This window comes from Vombatus ursinus, unplaced genomic scaffold (assembly GCF_900497805.2).
Source record: "Vombatus ursinus unplaced genomic scaffold, bare-nosed wombat genome assembly UNPS02009205.1, whole genome shotgun sequence".
NCBI classification, from domain to species: Eukaryota; Metazoa; Chordata; class Mammalia; order Diprotodontia; family Vombatidae; genus Vombatus; species Vombatus ursinus.
In genome coordinates, this window is record NW_020948983.1 from 628,222 (window position 1) to 652,922 (window position 24,701).

The 24,701-nt window shown below is 38.7% G+C and overlaps 1 protein-coding gene across 3 annotated transcripts in view; it reads right to left on the minus strand.

Annotated features, from left to right (window-relative positions):
* Positions 1-22,963, minus strand: part of FAM45A (family with sequence similarity 45 member A) — a 36,805-nt gene extending 13,842 nt beyond the window's left edge. For all 3 annotated transcript variants that reach the window (XM_027852103.1, XM_027852102.1, XM_027852101.1), the window contains exons 1-7: positions 22,895-22,963; positions 20,238-20,434; positions 16,303-16,382; positions 14,797-14,945; positions 13,687-13,798; positions 4,734-4,834; positions 2,802-2,909 (exon numbers count right to left, since the gene is read on the minus strand). In XM_027852103.1, the coding sequence (XP_027707904.1) occupies positions 2,802-2,909; positions 4,734-4,834; positions 13,687-13,798; positions 14,797-14,945; positions 16,303-16,382; positions 20,238-20,434; positions 22,895-22,949 (802 nt within the window). In that variant the 5' untranslated portion in view covers positions 22,950-22,963. The remainder of the gene's footprint in view (positions 1-2,801; positions 2,910-4,733; positions 4,835-13,686; positions 13,799-14,796; positions 14,946-16,302; positions 16,383-20,237; positions 20,435-22,894) is intronic.
* Positions 22,964-24,701: the final 1,738 nt, after the last annotated feature.

The following is a 24,701-nucleotide window of genomic DNA, read 5'->3' on the forward strand; positions in this document are numbered from 1 at the left end:
AGCTCTTGGAAAGCCCCACCTCAGCATACCAGGAGGAGATCCTGAAACCCAGGTGGTGGAGCAGGCAAACACCAACACCTGGACCCTCAAGTGCCTCAGTGAGGGAGGCGGAACTGGTGGAAACCAGCCTGGAAAACCACCAGGTGCCTCGGCATTCTACAACAACCGGCTCTGCCAGTGCCTCAGCAAAACTAAGGGAAGCAGCACTAAGGGGCTCCAGGCAGATAACATCCTACAACATCCATCTGAAAGGAACTGAAGAAAGCGAAAGTAAGGAAAGGCCTGGGTGAGCAGGAAATCTCCAGGAGCCACCCTACCCAATCCTACCCCGAGAATTGCAGTGTTGCTGATTCCAGCCCAACACCAGGTAAGCTGCCAGAACTCTACAGCCTCCAATTGCCAGCATCTGAGGCCCCAGCACACAAAGCCAGTGACCAGGCCCTAGGCTCCCAACACAAGAAGCTTGGGTCAGTGCCTTCTGATCCCCAGCAAGAGAGCTCAATCTCTTTAAAGGCCAGGAAATAAGCAAACACCATGAGCAAAAAGAAATGTACGATAGATTCTTATTATGGGAAGAGTGAAGATCAAGGCAGAAATTCTGAAGAGGACAACATTGTCAACAAACCCACATCCGGAACCTCAAAAGGAAATATGAACTGGTCTGAAGCCCAAAAATCCTTCTTAGAAGAGCTCAAGAAGAATTTTAAAAGTCAAATGAGAGAGGTAGAAGAAAAATGGGAAAAGAAATGAGAGGTATGCAGGAGAGAGTCAATAGCTTGGAAAAGGAAGGACAAAAATTAACTGCAGAAAACAAGTCCTTAAAAAATACAATTGGCCAACTGGAAAAAAGTACACTGAAGAAAACAAGTCCCTAAAAAATGCAATTGGCCAAATGGGGAAATAGGTTCAAAATCTAACAGAAGAAAACAATTTGTTAAAAATTAGAATTGAGCAAATGGAAGCTAATGACTCTATGAGAGCAAGGATCAGTCAAACAAAAACAAAAGAATGAAAAATGAATAAATTGGTAAAACAACTGATCTGGAAAAATGATCCAGGAGAGACAATTTAAAAATTATTGGTCTACCTAAAAATCACGATGCCTGGACAGTATCTTTCAGGAAATCATCAAGGAAAACTACCCTGAGGTACTAGAACCAGAGGGTAAAATAGCCATAGAAAGAATCAACTGATCACCTCTGGAAAGAGATCTCAAATTGAAAAATGCCAAGGAATATAGTAGCCAAATTTCAAAATCAGCAGGTCAAAGAGAAAATACTGCAAGTAGCCAGAAAGAAACAATTTAAATATCATGGAACCATAGGATTACACAGAACCTTGCAGCTTCTACATTAAAAGACCGTAGGGCATGGAATATGATATTTTGTAAGGCTAAGGAGCTTGGATCACAACCAAGGATCAACTACCCAGCAAAAATGAGCATGATCTTTCAGGGGAGGAGATGGATATTCAACGAAATAGGGGACTTCCAAACCTTCCTGATAAAAAGACCAGAGCTCAACAGAAAATTTGATCTTCAAATACAAAACTCAAGAGAGACATAAAAAGGTAAACAGGACAGAAAGAAACAACATGTTATTAATAAGGGCAAACTGTTTACATTCCTCCAATGGAAGATGACACTTGTAACCCTTGAGAACTGTATTGTTATTACACCATGTTAAAAGGGTATACATAAAGGCGGTGGATATAAGTTGACTTTGATGTAATGATAAAAAAAAATCTAATCAAGTGGGTTAAATGGATCCAAGTAAGTGGATTAATCTGATCTAACTAACAAAATGTACTGAGAGAAAAGGAAAGGAGGAGGCAGACAAGGGTAAATTACATTACAGAAAAGGCACAAAAACCTATTACAGCAGAGGGAAAGAAGGGAAGAAGATGAGCATTGTCTGAACCTTACTCTCAGATTTGGCTCAAGAAGGGTATTAATAACATAATCAGTTAGGTACCAGTATTGATAGACTTAAACCTTCTCAGCTATACAAGGATCTAAGATGTCTCCAAAGGCCTCATGATGGCATATGCTATCCACATGCAAAGAAAGAACTATCAAAGCATACTATTTGCTATTTTTTTTCTTCTGTTGTGTTTTGTTTCCTCTTTCTGGTGGTTCCTCCTATTGGTTCTAATTCTTACTTACAATATCACTAATGTGAAAATATGTTTAATAGGAATGTATATGTATAGGCTATATCAGATTGCATGCCATCTTGAGGAGGGAGGTGTGGAGGGAGGGGGAGAAAAATTTAAAACTCAAAAGCTTATGGAAGTGATTGTTGATAACTCAAAATTAATTAAAAAAAAACAAGCTGGTAAGAGCTCATTTTGTGTTTCTTGAATAAATACCTGTTCTACATCATACAATGAGTACCTTTCTATTCCCCTCTTTGGAGAGACACTAGACATGAACCTTTAAATAACCTTTAAATAGACTTTCCAAAGGTGTTTAAAGAGCAAAACATTTTGATTTAAGGTTTCCTAACCCCTCTCATTAGAGACCAGGCTTCCACTGGGACTGGACCCTGTACAGAGGGTACATTGATGCAGAGCTGAGGGACCCCCTTAGTAGAGAATAAGAGGACAAGTGACACACCAGCTTCTTGGGCCTAGCAGAAGTTATTAGTCATATAGACAATACATTACATGAAATTTCTCCAGCACCTACAAAGCAAGTCATACAGTTGCTGAAGTACTGTTTCTTGAAGAACCAACCTGAAAGATACAGTTGTTCTTGGCATGTGTCCTATGTTAACAAAGTTACAAAACAAAGAACTAACCTTTTGCAGGTTGAGAAACTGTAATCTCACTATCTGCCAGATTCACAAATACATCATAAAGATCAGGCCTGTTGCTCACCTCAGGGTCCACAAATCCAGCAATATAACCTGTGCAACAAAGACCAAGGTTACTCAGGGACTGGAGACGGGCAGGGAAAAGAACGGTTCAATTATGAACAAGTTAAAAGGAACAATGCCTAAAATTTCTGCAACTGCTACAGTACTAACGGCTTTATTCAGTAAGGGAATAATATTAGAAATGCCCCACCACGCCCTTTCACAAATTCATGCCACTCAAAGTGTCCCAACTTCAAGATTTAGTAGAGGACCAAAAGTGGAACTTAAAGACATTCCCTTAATTCACAGCTATTCAATTTGGAACTATTCCCAAAGAGATGTTAAACCGTGCATACCTTTTGACCCAGGAAAACCTCTACCAGGTTTCTACCCCCAAAGACATCAAAAAAAAGAGGAACAGGAAACATATATATGAAAACATTTATAGGTGCACTTTTTGTGGTGGCAAAGAATAGGAAATTGAGGGGGTGTTCATCAACCAGGTAATGGCTGAACAAGTTATGGAAGACGAATGTGATGCAATACTACTGTGCCATAAGAAATGATGAAAAGCATGGTTTCAGAGAAACCTGTATGGAGAGATCCAGAGTGAAGAGGGGAGAACCAAGGGAACAGCTAGTAAAGTAACAACAATACTGTAAAAATGAATAACTGAAAGATTTAGGGACTCTGATATCAAGATTTCACCATAATTTCAAAGAATTCATGAAGAAACGTGCTGCCCACCTTCTGAGAGAAGCAAAGAACTCAATGTGCAGATTCAGACTTTTTTTTTTTTTACATAGTCAGTATAAGAATTTGTTTTGCTTCTTTGTAACTGCAGTTTTGTTTTTCTTGCTCTCTCAGTTGGGGACAGATAAGGGAAAGAAGGTAGAGCTTTGTGAAGGCAAAATAAAATGTAATTTAGAAAACAATTAAAAATAATGCACAGCTACTCATATCAAGAATGATGACAATGGAAAGAAAAAACAAGGTTTTTGTTTGTTTTGAAATTTCTCTTTTGGGGGGCAGCTTTCTTAAAAAATCATATTCAAATGACTAGCTCTCTCAGAGTAGGTCTTTTTAACCAGCTAACCCAAACATTAGTAGGCTTTTGGATTTTGAAATCCAATATTTTTTTTTCTTTAGTCACTTAGTATTACTTTATGTAGAGTATCACCAGAAAACAGAGTCAGTGTGACCTGGTGGACAGAGGGTTAGCCCCAGAGTCAGAATGAGCTTCTGAAACATATTGGCAGAACAAACCAGGGTAAGTCATAACCTCCTAATGCCCCAGGCCTCCCTCTAAGACTAAAAATTGCAAAAGAGTTGTAGGTTTGCATTGGGAGTGGGTATTTCCTAACCAAGAATTCCATAGTCTGATGAAATCACATGTTGGGGGAGGGGGTGAAGCCACTGGAACCACAGAATCATGTTGAAATGGCTGCTACACAGGGCTACTGTGAGAAAGGATATTTGTAAACCTTAAAGTCTTATACAAATGTAAGTTGTTATATAGCATTGTAATAATAACAACCATATGGTATGCAATGATGTAGTTATTAGTAGTCATATATGCCCAATAACCTTATCTTAAAGATAAAGTTTAGTTCTTTTCTTGAATGAAATAGTATGACAGGGAATATAAAGACTATAAAATAACCTAAGGCAAATGTATGTGGTATCTTTTAAATTAGGCCAAAACAAAATAATAATGGCCAAAGGAACTAAATAGTCTCTGACAAAATTTTGACCTACATCAACAAGTGAAAATCCTTAACAAACTGAATTTAACAAAAATAAAAGACACTCTATGTTATAATCCCTTGGTTCTAGTTGAAACATTTTTCTTATCATGATAAACATCACTGCTACCTGTGCAAATCTTCAGTGCTTCCAATTCATCAGTATTAAGGTGCACATATGAATGAAGAATTGACCAGTCCTGTCGATGCCATACCAAGGCAGGTAGAGTCCTGCAGGAATCAAATCAAGAGTTCAGATAATAAAGTTAGCTGAACTAATTAAAAACCCTGATACCAAGCATAAAAGAGATCTGGAAGAGTCCTCAGGGACCACCTCAAAAGAACACAGCTTTAAAATGGAAAGTGTTCTTAGAAATCATCTAGGCCAACCCTCTCATTTACATACTTGGAAAGGAGTGTTTCTTCTGTCCTATAAATTAAAATATTTGTTTTTCAAGGGATATGAAGGCAAACACAAGACAGCTCTTGCCCTGTAGGAGCTTCAGTTATACTGGGGCAGGGGAGACATGACATAAACATAGATCACTGGTAAGGAGGGAGCCATTAACCACTGGGTGAGTCGGGGAAAGGCCCAGGGAAGGATGGATCAAAATAAAATTGTGGAGCTGGGAGAAGCAATTATATTCCAGATATGAGGAAGGGCATGAATGAAGACAGGGACCAATGAGAACTGCATCTTGAAGACAGCTCAAGGTTCTGTGCCCTGGAGGTGAGGAGGGAGGACATTCCAGGCACAAGAAAAATTTCTTAAAAGGAATGGAGGCAGGAGTTTGAATGTCACTTACAGGGAACAGATGTGGCCTGGAAGTCAGGAAAACTGAGTTCTAGTCTAGGTTCTATGACTAATTAGTTGTATTGGACCAAACAAGTCACTTCTCGTGTCTAGGTCTGGTCAACTTCCCTCATTTTTAGATTAGAAAATGGAAGCACAGAGAGGGTAAGAAATCTACCCAAACTTACACAGCAGGTTAGTAGCAGAACTGTGTAGTATCACAAATAGTTCTGGCAATGTCACTCTTCAAAAATCTTCAACAACTTCCTACTATTTACTAAGTAAAGTAAAAATTCCTAGGTCTGGCATTACAGGCACACCACAATTCTACCCAACGTTCCCCTTCATGTACTCTATACTCTAAGTGACTGGAAAGCTCTTTGGTACCCATACATACCCTATGCTCTCATAGGCTCTGTCTTCATTTATGCTGTTCCCTGTATCTGGAGTGTAATTGCTTGGCCCAGCTCTACAATTTCCGCTTGATCCATCCTTTAAATACCAAAATATATGGCACCACTTCAGGATAACGCTCCCAGATCTCCCCTCCCCCAGTCTAAAACAATTTTTCCCCTTGGACCTCACATAGCACTTAGTTTTAGAACTCTCTGATATGCCTATCAGGGCAGCTAGGTAGTGAAGTAGATAGAGTGCTAGATCTGGTGCCAGGAAGACTCCTCTTCCTGAGTTCAAATATGACTTCGGACACTTACTAGCTTGGCAAGTCACTTAGCCCTGTTTGCCTCAGTTCCTCATCTGTAAAATAAGCTGGAGAAGAAAATGGCAAGCCGCTCATGGAGTATGATATTCCGGAGGGCAAAAGAGATAGGATTACAACCAAGAATCACCTACCCAGCAAAACTGAGTATAATCCTTCAGGGTAAAAAATGGTCATTCAGTGAAATAGGGGACTTTCAAGCATTCTTGAGGAAAAGACCAGAGCTGAATAGAAAATTTGACTTCCAAATACAAGACTCAAGTGAAACATGGAAGAGGTAAACGGGAAAGAGAAATCATAAGAGACTTATTAAGGTTGAACTGTTTACATTCCTGTAGGGAAAGATGATATTTGTAACTCATGAGTCCTTTGTCAGTATCAGGGTAGTGGGAGGGAAAAAAATTATACGTATGTAGATAGACAGATAGATAGATTGATAGATAGATAGATAGATAGATAGATAGATAGATAGATAGATAGATAGATAGATAGATAGATAGAGGGCACAGGGTGAGTTGAAGATGAAGGGGTGATATCTGGAAAATAAAAGTAAGGGGTGAGAGAGGATTATACTGGGAGAAGGAGAAAGGTAAATTATCTCACATGAAACAGACAAGAAAAGGCTTTTACAGTGGAGAGGAAATGGGGGAAGGTGAGAGGGAATAAGTGAATCTTATTCTCATAGGATTTGGCTTAAGGAGGGAATAACATACACAATGGGGTATGGAAATCTATCTTACCCTACAGGAAAATAAAGGAGGAAGGGGACAAGAAAGCAGGGGGCTGATAGAGGGGAGGGCAGATTGGGGGAGGGGATAATCAGAAGCAAACACTTCTGAGGAGGGACAGGGTCAAAAGACAGAATAGAATAAATGGGGGGTAGGATAGGATAAAGGGAAATATACTTAGTTTTTCACAGCATGACTACTATGGAAGTGTTTTGCATGACTACACATCTATAACCTGTATCGAGATGCTTGCCTTTTCAATGAGGGTGAGTGGGGGGGAGGAGGGAGGAAGGGAGAAAATTTGTAACCCAAAGTTTTAAAAACACATGTTAAAAAAAAATTTAATTTAATTTTAAAAAAATGGCAAGCCACTGTAGTATCTCTGCCAAGAAAACCTCAAATGAGGTCACAAAGAGTCAGAAATGACTAAAACAACTGAACAATAACAAAAATATGCCTGTCATGTAATATTGAACATCATAGATATCTGTTTTGGTGTTTTACCTTCCCCACTATATTTTAAGCTTCATCAGGGCAGGAAATAGGTCTTATCCAAACTCTATATCCCACCCCCCCATTCCAGGACCTAGCATAGTGCTCTTTGGCACACAGCAAGTGCTTAATAAATATTTGCTGAATAAAATAATAAATGAACAATATGAGACCAAAACTTAGCTCACCTGACTCCTCCTCTACCTCTAATTAAAGTCACGTAAGATTTCAAACTTCTCCGTTCAATAAGATTTACTGTAGGTAACTCAAAGTTCAATGTTCATTTCAGTAGTAAAATCTTCGAGTAACATAGCTTATCTTGTTTACTATGGCACGCCTTTAAAAAAAGAAGTATGAAGACAGAGCCAAGATGGCAGAGTCGCAAGAAGAATTACAGTAGAGTTCCCCAACTCACAATACCTCCAAACAGATCTAGAAAATATGCCAGACTGAGTCTTGATAAGGAAATACAAGGAAAAATAAAATCGGCGAATCATTTTCAGGCCCAGGTAAGCTATAGGGAGATAGAGAGGCATGGAAACACTGGGGATGGGGTCTAGTGTGGCACGGCCTCATCGAGTATTCCAGCACAGAGAAAGGCTGTGCACAAGGACAGAGTCCCAAATCCCGCCAAGTGGGGCCTAACCTTGTGTACGGTATAGGAACAGAAGACAACTAGGGGCTGGACTGTTTATTGCCCTGTTCTGGTCCACAGATCCATGGCTCAGAAAGGCACTTAGGCCTAGGGGTGGCTATCTATGAGATGGATGTGGTTGGGAGTCCTAGGCTATATACTAGAGCAAGAAGCAAGTTCAGAAGCAAAGAGCAGCTATGTGGTTCTAACCCAAAAAGCAAAGCAAGGTCTCAGTTTCATCCTTCAGCCTAGCCTGAAGCCTGCAGCAGAAAAACCAGGTCAGGAATCTCAGACCAAACAAAACTCCTGCAGATATGACTCTGAAACAGCAGAACTTTCCAGCTGGTTGAAAGTGGCTAGTTCTACTGGTAAGTCAACAGAAGCAAGCCCACAGGTATGCTTTTAAGGCTTAAATACAGGTCAAGAGCTTGTAGAGTTCAGATCAGGAGGGTAGAAATTAGACTGTGCCCTGGAGTAGAACATTTGGGAACACTAAAAGCCTGCAAGTCCCCAGCCTGAGCTGTCCCTATGATCCTTGAATAACACAACACTCAATATCCCCAAGAAAGCAGTAGTGGCCCAAACTTTCCTTCAGAAGTACACAGAGCCCAGCCCTAACATCAAATCTGAAGTCAGGAAGTAGGTCAGAAGAATGAACAAACGAAAAAAGAAGTCCACCACAAAGAGTTATTATGATGGCAAGGAAGCTCAAGACACAAATGCAGAAGAAAATGACTCCAAAATACCTATAAGCAAAGCCTCAAAGAAAAACAGTTTGGCTAGAAGTTCAATTAGAATTCCTTAAAGAGAAAGAAAGCATGAGTTTAAAAATGTTTTTATAAATGAATGAGAATATTAGAGAGAAAAAAATGGAAAAGATCTACAGGAGAAAGAATTAGAAAGGAATCAACAGCTTGGCACAGGAGATACAAAGATTTACCCAAGCAACATGCTCCCTAAAAATCAGAATGGACCAAATAGAAGTTAATGATTCTGTAAGACAACAAGAAATATTTTTTTTAAAAGTCAAAAGCCTGAAAAAATTGAAGAAAATGTAAGGGTATCTCAGAGTAAAAATGATTGACCTGGAAAACAAATAGAGGAGAAAAAAAATTAAGAATCATTGGACTACTTGAAAGCTATGACCAGAAAAAGAGCCTAGACATTGCTTTTTTATAAAATCTTAAGAGAAAACTGCCTATCTCTTAGAACCAGAGGGCAAAATCGAAACAGAAAGAATCCACTAGTCACCTTCTGAAAAACCCCAATATGAAAATGTCCAGGATCATTATAGCCCAAATCCAAAGCTTCAGGGTCAAATAAAAAGCAGCCTGAAAGAATGAATTCAAATCCCAAGGAGCAAGTCAGGATCATACAAGATTTAGCAGACACTACATAAAGAAGTGGTAAGCCTGGAATACAATATTACAGAAGTCAAAGGGTATAGGCTTACAGCCAAGAATAACTTAACCTAAGAAAAGTAAGTATAATCCTACGGGCGAAAATGTACTTTTAATGAAACACAGAACTGCTAAGAATTCCTGATGAAAAGACCAGAGTTTCCTAGAATGTTCCTGCCATTCCTCTTTCCATTACTTCCTGTTTATCCTATACATGGCTTGTTTGTACACATTTGTTTGTTTCTTGTCTCTCCCATTAACTTGTGAGCTCCTTGAGGGCAGAGGCTGCCTTTTGCCTCTTTTTCTATTCTTAGCACTAAGCACAGTGCCTAGCACACAGTAAAGGTTTAATAAAAGTTTGACTGGCTGGCTGAAAATAAATACATGGGACTCAAGAGAAGCACAAAAAGGTAAACGTGAATGAGCAATCACAAGGAACTAAACAAAGACAAACTGTTTACAAACTAATACAAGGAGATGATACCTGTGTCACCTCTGAACTCTATCATCAGGGGTCATAGAGAGGAGTTACTAGATAGAAGGTCTGGGAGTGGTTCTGTTATATTTTGATGATCTTAAAAGAATAGGAAGATAGGAAGGGGGAAGAAGAGTAGTGCACTGGAGTATGGTGGGGAAAAGAAGGGAAGGAAGAATAGGATAAGAAAAATTACATTATATAATTGGGGTGCACAAATAGAAGTCTACACATAAAAGGAGCAAGACAGAGGGGATGAGTTGGTCACTGAACCTTACTTTCACCTAAACTAGTTAAAGGAGAAAAACACACACACACACACACACACACACACACACACACACATATTATATATATGTATACACACACACACATGCACATAGAAATAAATTTTAAAAAACAGGGAAACAGGAGGGAAAGGAAAGGGAGAGGGGAAGGTAATGAGAAAGGGTATATCAAGAGAGGAACTAGTCCTAAGCAAAACAAACTCTAAGGATGTATGAAAATATATATGGCAATTCTTTTTGCAGAGGCAAAGAACTGGAAATTGAGGGGTGTCCATCAATTGGGGGATGTCTGAACGACCTATGGCATATAAATGTAACAGAATCATATTGGGCTCTAAGAAATGATAAAGGGGGTGGTTTCAGAGAAATTTGGTAATACTTCTATGAACTGATCCAGAGTGAAATGAACAGAATCAAGAAAATAATTTTTACAGTGACAACAATATTGTAATGACAACTTTGAAAGACTTAGGAACTTCCAATGAATGCAATTACTAACCACCATTCCAGAAGACTCATGTTGCAATAGCTAAGCAAGTCCAGTCACTTAGAGTGACTTAGGGTGATGGAATGACAGGGCAGATTAAGACATATTTTGTTGACATGGCCAAAGTAGAAATTTGTTTTGCTTAACTCTACATGTTTATAATAAGGGTTTTATTTTTCTTTCTCAAGAATACAGAAGGTGGATTTTGTTGATTAAAAAAATCAATTTTAAAAGTAATGAAAAGGCATAATCTTGAATGTGATAAATGTTATAAAATTTATAACATTTTTTAAATGTTATAAAAAAAGAATTAAAATTTAAATTAAAAAATTTTTAAATACGGTAATAACTTATTTTATGCTACTCATTCAAAAATTCTTTCTTCTCAAAGGTCAGTGGATTTAGGGGATTTCTACTATTGTCATTTTCCTTTAAATAGGGAAGTATTAAAATACATCCCTTTTATACAACTATTTTTTTTTATTAGTTAATGTATTTTTAGTTTTCAAGAATCACTTCCATAAGCTTTTGAGTTTTAAATTTTTCTCTCCCTCTCTCCTCCACTCCCTCCCCAACATAGCATGCAATCTGACATAGACTCTACATATACATTCCTATTAAACGTACTTTCACATTAGTCATGTTGTAAGGAAGAATTAGAACCAATAGGAGGAACCACAAGAAAGAGGAAACAAAACAAAACAGAAGAAAAAAAATGAGCAAATAGTATGCTTTGATCTGCATTCAGACTTCACAGTTCTTTCTTTGGATATAGATAGCATTTTCCATCATGAGACTTTTAGAGATGTCTTAGATCCTTGCATTGCTGAGAAGAGCTAAGTCTATCAAAGTTAGTCATTGTACAACATGGCTATTACTGTGTATAACATTCTCCTGGTTCTGCTCACTTCACTCAGCAGCAGTCCATACAAGTCTTTCCAGGTCTTTCTGAAGTCAGCTTGCTCATCATTTCTTATAGCACAATAGTATTCCATTACATTCATATATTACAACTTGTTCAGCCATTCCCCAATTGATGGGTATCCCCTCAATTTCCAATTCTTTGCCACCACAAAAAAGAGCTGCTTTAAATATTTTTGTATTATGGGTCCTTTTTCCATTTTTATTATCTTTTTGGGATACAGCCCTAAAAGTGGTATTGCTGGGCCAAAGAGTATGCACATTTTTATAGCTCTTTCTGCATAGTTCCAAATTGTTCTCCAAAATGGTTGGATCATTTCACAACTCTACCAACAATGCATTAGTGTTCCAATTTTCCCACATCTTCTCCAACATTTATCATTTTCCTGTTTTGTCATGTTGGCCAATCTGATAGGTGTGATGTGGTACCTCAGAGTTGTTTTGATTTGCATTTCTCTAATCAATAGTGATTTAGAGCATATGTAACCACTTTTAAAGCTGTTTCCTTTGCTTAAGATCACCAAAAGCTCTCATCATTTATGTTTAAGGCAAACACAAATGTGATTTTTTTCATCCAGGTATGGAATTTATAAAGTTCATAACTGCATCTTTAAAAAAAATTTTTTTTTTACATAACTGCATCTTCAAAGGACCTGATAGAGGAAATAGCATTTTCCATGTGAAGTACGCAGTTTATGTATTACTATTATCTCCATTTTATAGTCAAAGAAACTGAGGCTCAGAGGAGTTAAATAACTTGATGGCATTCACATAGCAAGTGGGCAGCAAAACTTAGATTCAAATGTCAATTTCTTGACTCCAAATCTACTGTTCCTTCCACTAAATCATGCCATCCTACTTCCCCTCTCTAAACCATAAGAAGAATGTGTAAGAAATTATTTCTCTTGTGTAAATTAATAACTAAGTTTTCCCCCCTTTTCTACTTTCTCATCCTGAAATCAACCAGTGTGAGAAATCTTAGGCAGAGATTTACCCAGGCCAAGATCTAATCAGACAGTAAAAGAAACTCTAAGTTTGGGCTAATGGGTGTATTCCTGCTCATTGAGTGTACCCAGACAAGTATGGGAAAATGTGTAGCCTCCCTTTTGTCAGACAGGTGATACAGAAATTGATAAGTCCTTTTGACTAAGATTTAGATGACTAAAGTCACATATCCCAAGACTTTCATTGTAATATTCACTTTCTCACTGATTGTTGACCAGTCAGCACTGATTTGCACCCTGTGGAAGAGGTTTCAGTTATGGTCGTGGTTTGTCCTCCATTCTTGAAGAGGACCATGACATCAGAGAGATGATGACATGAATTGCACTGAATTGGATTTGAGTGAAGAGAGCTATGCAAAGTCACCAGCTTCACTTTCTCCTGCAGAGCCATCTGGGTCCAGGGGCCAGATATAGATCAGGACGACTGGAGGTGGCCCAGGATCTTGGCCTTTTTAAGGTAAGGTCTTTCCGAGTTCTTACTTTGAGTGAGGCTGCGCCTATTCAATGAATAGGCTATTGAAAAAGTGAGTCAAGGGATGGCCCCTTTAATGAAGAAAAAAAAAAAATCAAACCAGGAGGAGAAAACCCTCAGGCTTGCTGGGCAAAAGAGAAACAATTACTATTTACATTCACTCTGAGCCAGCAGGACCCAAAAAGTAACCATTAAGTGGTGCTTGTACAGGGCAGGGACCTATTGCTGTCCAATCCATGAGATCCAGAGTGAACATTTAAGGCATGGTCTTTGAGAAAGAAATCTAGCCAGTAAACCCTGACTCACTCAAACCCTGAGGAACACCTACTCTTCCAAGAGCATATAAAATGTGAGCCCACTGCCATGAGGGGGTCTTTGGTCTAAGAGAGATGGCCAAATGACCATCCTTTTATTTAAATGCTGGCATTATTAATAAAATGATTAAATCACCTGGAAATTATGTCTGTTAAACCTTTTTAAATACCACAAATGTAATACATGCTCTCTAATGTCCCTTCCAGCTCTATGCCTAGGTAAAGATCTTTCAAACACTATTCTACACACTGCATTTACTCCAAACATTCACCAAAAACACAGTAAAAGGCCCCAAGCCATATTCTGAACAGTACTACTGTCAATCTATTTAAAAATGTTGAATCATGGGTACAATACCTTGTAAATTCCTGGACAGCTTCTATTCTAGGGTGGTAGACCACAATTCTCTTCTTTAGCATCAGAGCAGTATATAAGATGACAGTTTCCATTCCAAATTGAGACACTACATCTTTAAAAAAAAATTTTTTATTTATTACATTAAAATAACATAAGGAAATAAAGTTTTTACTAGGAAAAAACCATCCTTGTTAAAAAAAATACACTTAAAGCTATTCTGTTTTTTAATACAAAGACAAATTATTAATCAAATTTTGCAATTACACAAATATCTAAACTTTCATCTATACATCCATACCAGATTAACATGATATGTCCAATTTATGACTCCATACTACAAGACCAGCTTGAGCAGGCAAACACATATATGATATGATTTGAAAGAGTATCAAGACAGGGTCTCCTGTTTCAAAATATCATCTCCACTGGCTGTCACACCACTACCAAAGCTTCATTCCTTTCAGTCTTGAAAAGCTGTTAGGTCCTTAAGAGTTCTTTCTAAAACACTAATACCTCTGAAAGACAGCGCACCTTAGACTGACAGCATTAACATTTTGGTAGGGAACAGCAGAAATGGAACACAGGGTATTATAATAATATGGGCACAAAGAAGCAAGATAAGACAAAAGGTGTCTAGGAGAGGTGAGAGAGTAGTAACAATTTTCATCAGGACTGACCCTGTGGGAACATTTTGGCCACCAAAGCCTTGCATAGTCAAATGTTCTCGATCCCCTGCTTTTCTGAAGTTTCAAACCCCATCATTTACAGCCCTCTTGTGTGGAATTCTAGTTCTGCAGCACAGAGAGTAAAGATAGGGAACTAGGTTAGAAAGTTGGGGCAGGAAGAGATCATAGAGGCCCTAGGCAGGATACAGAACCATGGAGATGAAAGAGACAATGGAATCCTAGATGATAATGGGTTTGAGGTATCTGAGGAGACCCTAGGTAGGGGGATGGGGAGACTAAATTTTTTTTTTTAAATAAAAAAGACAAGGATTATGGGCTATGAGCCACTAGGAGCCAAAAAGTCATGAAATTCATGAATTGGTGAAGGTATATTCAGGTAATAAAAGAGCCATAATAAGTAGACAAAATTTTCCATTTTGCTTACCTTTGATGGAACCAGCAAGGTATGCTTTTCGGGCATCAAAATCTTTGCTAAGGAAAGAGCCATTTTCTTCACTCTGACATATCCCCTTTGTAAGAACTGCAATATAACTTTCCATCATTTTAACTGGACTCCCATGTTTTAAGTACATTCTATAAGGAGAAAGAAAGAATAACTGTCCTTTCATCAAGAATAAAACATGCAAAGAACAAACCAGTATCTGTCCTGGGTACCATCCAGTAGCTTATTAAAGACTTTAACAACCATTTTAATTGCACTTTATCCTCATATATGAGGTGGTTTAAGTTTAGGCAGTGGAGTGAATGAGAACTCTCTAAAGTTTCTGAAAGTCCTACAAAACAACATTAATTCCACGCCCTGAGACCCCTCCCTCCCACCTCCTTTTATGTCTAACATTCATAAGTCTGTGTTCTTATAAACAATAACCAGTTCCCCCACCATCTCTGCGCTACCTTCAGGGTCCAACTTAAATTTCACTTTTACTTGAAACCTTCCCCTATCTCTTAACCAGAAGAGGCAAGGAGACAGAGGTCTGATCTTCGAGTCAGGAAGACCTGAGTTTGAATGGAGGTCTGATGAAAAGAGTGCTGGAATCTGGAGTGAGGAGTGATCTGAGTTCAAAGCCCACCACTCACATGGGGATTAGCTATGTGACCAAGGGCAAATCAGCTTCTTTCTCTGATCCTCAATTTCCTGGCAAAATGGGTATAATATTACCTGTAGTGAGGATTCAATAAGGGAATGCATGAAAAGTGCTTGGTTAACAAAATGCTATATTAATGTTAGCTATTATTATTTCAGCCCTAGATGTTGGAAAATTTTTCTTCAGTGTTAGTCTACTTTCTTCTAAATATGGAATAACGAGTATAACTGAATCTTTCTTAAATGATTGAGAATTATGCAAGATTCCTTGGGGCCATCATTATGAAGACCTGTGTTTGCACAAGACTGCAGCTCTAGAAAATGCAGGATCGGGGCAGCTAGGTGGCACAGTGGATAGAGCACCGGCCCTGGCGTCAGGAGGACCTGAGTTCAAATCCGGTCTCAGACACATAACACTCACTAGCTGTGTGACTCTGAGCAAGTCACTTAACCCCAATTGCCTCACCAAAAAAAAAAGGAAAATGCAAGAGATTCAGCTGAATACCAACTCTAAGAGAAAGCCCAGAACTTAATTTTTTTCCTTAAGATCCTGCTATGAGGTGGTTCTCTTATTTTGCCTCTTCTCTTAAAAGTGTGTGAGGGTGGGCGAACCTGACTGAAATTCTCTCTACTGTCCCTTCCAGCTCAACCTTAGGGGAATTCCATCATATTCTAGATCACTGATATCCTCCGAAAATAGGACAAAGCAGGATTATTGAAGGACAGACATGGAAGATGACCTGAAATCGGCTTCTTCTCTGCTGAGGTTTGTTGTGCTACCAAGAGTAATTTCCTATAATATATACCTATTTGTAGATTAGCATTAAATACAAGTTTCATACAGACCTGCACAATATCCTAGTAAAGGCAGCATACTTTTCGGGGTTAAAATCTTTGGCAGTCAGAACAATAGAAAAATGAGTCACCTGTCCAAAAGAAAAAGAGAAATATACTTTTTAAAAGACCATTTAATGGAAGGAATGTTCCTATTATAATAAAACAAAGAGACAATGAGGCATATAAAGAAACAGACAAAATCTGTAAACATTCAACTGAACATTTCTTATATTTAACATTCAAAAACTTACTCTCTAAGAAAAAGCATCAAAAAGTCTCACTTGGATACAAAGGATACATGGAGTCAGATCTAACTTCAACCACTTTCAATAAAGCAGACTTGATAATGTCAAGCAAAACCAAGATTTTATTATGATGTTCACTAATATGACTACTTTTTTTTTTACTAAAACCATGAAACATCAAGCAAAATTCTCAAACGTGCTAAATGAAGCCTATATCCCTGCCATACTTTAAAAAGGGATGCTCAAATGATTGCACCATATCATCAAGCACACTTTGATAAGTTTCATGAATCTACATATCACTATAACCATCTAGACTTGTTAAACTGTCTATAGTTCATCCATAATATAAAGTCCAAATAAAATCCAATTTTCCATTCAAAGTAAAATATTCTACATTCTAAGGAGATCAAAGAAAGAAGAAAATATATATGCAAAAATATAAATATAAAATATAAGTATATATAAAATATATAATATATAAAAAATATAAAAATAACAGTTTTTTGTGATGAGAAAGAACTGGAAACTAAGGGCATACCCAGCAACTGGGGAATGATGGAATAAATTATGGTATGTGAACATAATGGTATATTTACTATTATGCCATAAAAAATGAAGAAAGAGATGGTTTCAGAGAAATACTGGACGACTTATATAGACTGATGCAGAGCAAAGTGAGGAGAGCTCTAACTTATACAACAACATTATCAAGAAAAATAATTTTGAAAAACTCTGATGAAACCACCAACCACAGTAATTTTGAAAAACTCTGATGAAACCACCAACCACAATTCCAGGGGACAGATGATGAAGCAAGTCATTCGCCTCTTAACAGATGGATAATGGACTCAAGGAGCAGAGTAAGATGTGCATTTTGCGGGCCCCAGTCAATGTGGACACTTCTTTTGCTTGATTATGCATATTGTTTACAAAAGTTTTGCTTTTCTTATTTTTTTTTCCAATAGGCAAAAAAGAAAGGCAGCTAAGTGATACAGCGGACAGAGCAGCAGGCCTGGAGTCAGAAACCCAAGTTCAAATCTGGCCTCAGACATTTCCTAGCTGTGTGACCCTGGACAAGTCACTTAACCCTGTTTGCCTCAGTTCTTCATCTGTAAAATGAGCCGGAGAAGGAAACGGCAAACCCCTCCAGTACTTTTGCCACCAAAAACCCAAATGGGGTCACAAAGAGTCAGGCATGACTGTATAGCAACAGCAGGCCAGAAAGAGAGGTGGGAGGGAGAAAATGCTTGATAAGTTGAAAAAATTTAATTTAAAATGTTTAAAAAATACATTTCCTCATGAATATCTTAGCCAGTTTCCATACTGATTTTATCGCTTTTATAACAAATGCTTTCAGAAAGTCTAATTGGATATGTATGTGGCCCCTGGATATGTGTATCTATAATACTGGACTATGTATGCTTAAATTAACTTCTTATCAAACTGACTGTACGTGTGTCTGTTTTTGACATCATGCATCATCCTTTTAGATCACATGAAGTTTGATTTGTAGATATTTATATAGAATAATTTGTACACACGGTTGTCTCCTTAATAAACAGCCTAACCATTACAAAATTTTTTTCTGAATAACCCAAAGTATGATATATCAGCTTCTGAACTATAAGAATAACCTTCAAACCATGGGTTTTGTACCTGGAGTCTATGAACTTTTTAAAAATATATTTTAGATAGTTAAATTTCAATATAATTGATTTCCTGGGTGATCCTATGTGTTTTATTTTATATATTTAAAAACATTACGCTGAAAAAGGTTCCAAAGGCTTACCTGGATTGCCAAAGGGATACGTGATTTAAAAAAAAAAAAAGATTAAGAACCCCTATGCTAAATCTTGCTATTTTCTAATTTGACAAACATAAATTACCCGTATTTTTTAACTTGGCAGATTTTACTGTAACTTGAAAGCCTGAATGAATGAAATATTTAATATAAGCCTACTTAAGACAGTATCATTACTTCTTTAAAAAGGGCTTTGAGAGATCTTGATCTATGGTTTTTATAGTGAAATTCCTTCATTTAAAAACAAAAACACACAAAATCTACAATCTATAGCAACTGGGTGCAAGAGGGGGACAAGGTATTAGAAAGTAACCTGTACCTTTAGAAACAGCATATCACTATAGCAAAAGTCAGGAAAATCTTGGTTCAAACCTAGGCTCAGACACTTGTGTGAGTCTGGCCATGTCACATGACCTCTCTGGGCCTCAGTTTCCTCATTTATAAAACAAGAGGACTGGATTTGACCTCTGAGGTCTCCTCCAACTCTAAATCTATGCTCCTACCATCCTGGACTGATGTTCAACTTCACTTTAAAGGCAGCCAACTAACATTATTGCCTCTCAAATGATTAAAGTCCATAATGACTATTTGCTCTGTTTTCAATATCCTTTATTGCTACTGTTAGCATTAAAGTTTAAAACAAAATATCTGAAGTAATTTAATATTTTTCTCATGTATGCACGGGATCATGGAGAAATGTTACAAATAGGAATTTTGCAAATAGGAAAGTGTGAAATAATGAGGTTTTTTTGTATCTGAAATAATGTCCAAATCTCATTATTTCCAAAAAAAAAATGTCCTTATTATATGAGACATAAACATTTTTACCTTTCCTTAAAATTACTTTTGTTAACAGAATGGGGGAAAAAATCATGCAAACTTTAAATCAATGTCAGGGTTTCTTGATATAAAACCAAAAATGCGTAATAAAGAAAATGCTAACTTTTTCAAATAGGCACAATGAATAATGAAATGATATGACTAATGAGGGAAGGGGAAAGAGCATAAGCATTCATATAATGCTCAATATGTACCAGGCACTATGCTAAGTGCTTTACAATTATTATCTCATTTCATCCTCACAACAACCCTAAGAGGGAAATGCTCTTATTACCCCCATTTTACAAATGAGTAAATTGAGGCAAAGAGAGGGAAAATGACTTGCCCAGGGTCACACAGCTCCTAAGTATCTGAGGCTGGATGTAAACTCAAGTCTTTCTGACTCCAGGGCCCTTACTCTATTCACTGTACCACTTAGCTGCCTCTGAAAACTAAATCTCATGTAAATAAATGGTTTTCATCTACAAGTCAGGTGACTTCCATTACATACTAGCTGTGTGACTCTGGACAAGTCACTGTACCTTTCAACTCATTAAGACTGAAATTACAAATTATCTGGCCAGGTGCATTGAAGGAAGACACTTACACGTGAAGAGTTCTTCACACCAATAAAATCACAGATTCAGACAAAAAAAAAAAGAAAAATACTCATTATTATGAATCTTTCCTACTCATCCATAAGGTACTCAGTTTCTTTGATCTAAAAGGTGGCAATATTTTTGTTGATGAAATATTTACAGGTTTTATATTTACGTTACTCATGAAGATAGAATACTGGACCTGGAGTCGGGAAGATTTGAGTTCAAAACCTGCCTCAGATACTACCTATGTGACCCTGGACAAGTCACCGAACCTGTGGGTCTCACTTTCCTCATTTCTAAAAAGGGGATAATAATAGTACCTACCTCACAAAGTTGTGGTGAGGATCAAGGGAGATAATATCTATAAAGTGTTTTGCAAACCTTAAAGCATTACATAAAGCCTAGCAATCATTATCATTATTATTACAAGAAAATATAAAAGACTTTTGGCTTCTACCTACTTCTCAATCATACCTTTTGTAAAACAGAAGAATCTGGAACTTCTGTCGTTGTAACATAGAACCATGATCTTCTATACTGGCCATATACAAAGGTGTGAAGCTGTTGATTTTCATCTGTGAGGCAGCATTTTCTCAAAAGCATGTCCCTTAACTCTGCTGTGGTGGAAGGATAACACCAGACCCACAGAGTATCTCCATTTGTGTCTTTTTCTATGGTGGAAAGATGTTCACTGTGAGAATGTCAAACAGCATTAAGGAAGTGAATTGATTGGTTAATTAAGAGCAGTTTACCCAAATAGTCTGCTATCCACTTAACTCTGAAATTCTGAACATGTAAGCAAGTAATTTCTGGCCTGGGTTTCAGCTTACCCATTGGTTAAAAAGAAGGGGTTGGACTTAGGGGTGGGGAACCTTGGGCTTCAAGGCCACATGTGGTCTTCTAGGTTCTCAAGTGCGGACTTGTGACTGAATCCAAACTTCATACAACAATTTCAAAGGGCCACACTTGAGGACCTAGGAGGCCACAAGTTCCCTAGCCCTGGAGTAGGTGCTCTCTAAGAGTCTTTTTCAGCTCTGACAGTCAATGGTTCTATTTAAAAGCATCCATTCATAGCCATATTATTAAAGTGACATTTTATAAAAATCTATTCCAGTATTTACCACGGAAGTTTTTTTTCTCTCCCAAGTTATATTTGATACCCTGTACTTCATTTGAAAAGTTGGAGTGTTGTTGTTGTTTTTAATTCAATCATCATTTTAGGTTCCCATATAAATAGAAAGGTCCTAGTTAGGATCATAGATTCAGTGACAGTACCTCAGAGGTCACCTGCTTGTTTTTTACAGAAATTTGAGGCACAGAAGTTAAATGATTTGCCCCCGGACTCACAGAGAGCAAATGGCAGCTAGGATAAGAATCTAGTTCCCGACTCCAAATTAAGCATTCTTTTTTCAAGACAGCATAAAAGCTGATTTCAGTGCCTATACATAAAAATAGTATGAGGAAGCAGCAATACATTTTTTTTTAAACTCTTGATACAGAAGACAAAAAAATAAATGAGTGAATTTATTTTTAAATTAATTTTTACTTTCAGGCATATCAACAAATAATAAAAGATTCCTAGAGTCAACATGTTAAATTATATTCATATTTCAGCAACAAATCAAACACATTCATACTAAAACTGCAATCAAGAAAATACCATATCCAAAATAAAAACTTCAGGGATATATGAGATATAAAACTTCTTGAATTTATGTAAGAAAAAAAGGCTTCAAAGATGATCCCAAAATCAACTTTTAATTTGGGTGTGTGCCATCTTCGACAAATGTTTTCAGTTAAAACCAGATTTCAACATGCTACAAACTATAAATTTCACCAAAGTGGTTTTTCGCTAAACTTGAGAAATCAACTTATGGAAATCTAACAGATTTGGGTTTCAGTTAGAAAGTATGTAATAGGGTAAACCATTCACTTCCGTCTTTTGGCACACAGCCCCCTCCCCACCTCCAAAGGGCCATCAACGTCCTGAAGTCAGAAGACTGGAGATCAAAGTATTAGCTTCGTCCCTTTCTAGACACGTGACTAGTTTCCTTCTCAATAAAATGAGGATGATAATATTTGCCAATTACCACTTGACTGGGGGTAGACTTAGGGAAATCACTTAGTAAAGGACTATGCAAATGTGGGTTAGTAATAATAATAATAATACCAAACAGAAGAAAAATATTTTCTCCAACTTGACTTCAATACAACTCAGTAGACCAATTTTCATCACGTACAATTCTTAAACTAGATTTTTTTTTAAATCTCAGCAGCGATAAGTTGACAGCAGGCTGCAGAAAATTCCATTCATTCATATCTATTATAAATCTCAGCCTATCAAATGGGGGTGGGAAGGAATCTTTGTAGAAGCATAAATTTAGAGGTGGAAGGAACCTCAGATGTCATGCGCATCATTTTACAAATGAGGTAACCGAGGCCCAGAATGGTGAGGGTGACTTGCCCAAGGTCATGTATGTAGTAAAGTTTTATAACAATATAAATCATAATAATAATAGCACAAAAATTGAAAAATATTTCTTCCATCATACATACGATTCTTACGCTGGAAAGATTTTTTTCTTTTTGAGCAGGGGAGAGGTTGGGGAAGGAAGGGGAAGCAAGGAGGAGGGTCCGGGATAAATTAAAGCATTCCAGATACCTAATGAAAAGTAGTGACTCGGTGCCTGCCGGCAGCAGAAAATCACATTCATTCAACTACAGCCGTGCCTAGACTATCAAGATGAAAGGGGGGAAGGGGCCTTCCGAAGCCACAAAACACATTTCTCCTAATTAAATCTTGGCTGGATGTGATCACCTCCCCTGCAGACAGACACAAGGCCCAGCGATCTCAAAGCACTTTACCGACCCCAGTTTTTCCAAATGCCCAGTTCCTCTCGCACGGACCCCTCCCCGCAGCGGAGAGGATGGCAGCGGGTCGGACCCGGCGGGGGGCGGGGGGGTGGATTGAACACCGGGCCTCGTGGAGGGGCGGGGGGGGGGCTTCCCCCCCCGGGGCCCCCCGCTGGGGGGGCGGGGGGGGGCGGGGGCCCGGGGGGGGGGGGGGGAAAGAAGGGGGAGGGAGAGGGATGCGGAGCCCGCGGCGGGCGGGCGGGGCGCGCGGCGCTCACCGATCAGACCCACTCCCAGCATCAGCTGAGTCTCCGCCGCCTCCGCCGCGGCCATGTTTCCCCGCCGCCTCCGCCCGCAGAGTCGAGCCCCGCCCCGCCGGAGCCCCGCTCCGCCCTTCTCCTCCCTTCTCCTCCCTTCTCCTCCCTTCTCCTCCCTTCTCCTCCCTAACCCTTCCTCCCCGCCTTCTCCACTACACCCCTCACTCCTCTCCGCCCCCTTCCTCCTCCATTCTCCTGCCTACCCCCGTCCTCCTCCTCTTCCTCCCCCTTCTTCCTCCCCTCCTCCCTTCCCCTCCCCTGCCTTCTCTTTCCCTGCCCCTTCTTCTCTCCCCCTTTCTCCTCCCCTTTTTCCTTCCCCTTCTCCTCTTTACTCTTCCTCTTCACTCTTCCTCTTCCTCCCCCCTCCCTCCCTCTCTTTCCCTTCCCTCTTCTTCCTCCTCCTCCCTCCATTCTGCCTGCCCCTTCTTCTCTCCTTCTTTCTCCTCCCCTTTTTCCTTCCCCTTCTCCTCTTCCTCTTCCTCACCCCTCCCTCCCTGTCTTTCCCTTCCCTCTTCTTCCTTCTTTTCTTTCATTCTGCCAGCCCCTTCTTCTCTCCTCCTTTTTCCTTCCTTCCCCTCCTCTGCTTTCACCTCTCCTCCCTTTCTGTCTTCCTCCACTACCTTTCACCTCTGGGACTCTTCCTTCCCTTCCTCCTCCTTTCTTCTTCCTCCTCCTCCTTTCCCCCACTCTTCTTCTCCTCTTTCCCTTCCATCTCTTCTTCTCCTTTTCCTCCTCTTCTTCTCCTTTTCCTCCTCTTCCCCCTCTCATGGTCCTTTCCCCTTCCTCTCCCACCTTTCTCCTACCTGATTCGTCCTCCTCCTTCCTTCCTCCCTTCTCCTTATGCCTTTTCCTCATCCCTTTACACTTCTCCCTGTCTCTGTTCCTCTTCCCCTTCCCCTTCCTTCTTGTTAAATTATCTGAAATAAAAGAAACTGAGGCACAAAAACTTGCAAGCATATTGATTTAGTGACAAGGTATGCAATTACCAATAAATCAAAGTAAAAAACCCCTCAGTGATTGATGGCCCTGAGCAGAGTTTATAGAGCATTCTTATAGGCATAAATGAGGAATATCAGAAATGAAACTGATGGGTTGGAGTATTTTGGGACTTTCCATTGTTATTATAGAAATCAAGAACAGGAAACTTCCACAAGAATGGGGAGCTTTTACAGGTGAGTAATACTCAAGGTGTGGAGATTTTCCAGCTGCAGGTGACTTGTAGTCCCTATGACTTATAAGTTATAGTTTTGCTTTTACTAGAAATAAGGAACTTAGCCTGTTAGCTGAGCTATGCAAGAACTATATAAAAAAAGAAGTTAGCTAACAGGCAGGCTTCCTAAAGCCACCATCCTATCAGCCTGCACAGAATCTCATACATATTTCTTAACCTACTATGATTTATAAGAACTAAACTATATGTGTAATTAAAAATATGATTAAAAATAAATAATAATTGAATAATATTTCACAATTACCCCTTTTGATTCTTGAGACATATATCTCCCTTGAGTCACCTTACCTAAAACCTAAACTATATTGGCAGAAAGCATGATCACAAAAGCAGAAGAGCAAGTTAGAAATCATATAATTTAGCATATTCTTGTTCCTGAGGTGCATCATTTCTAACTAACACATCAACTCTAACTACCATAACATATTTAGGAATCAAATTTAAGTATGCTTTACCACAACAATTAGCACAGAGTTGAACACAGGGAGGGAGAATGATAATGTTAGTCAGTATAGCAAGGGGCTATTTACTTACAGT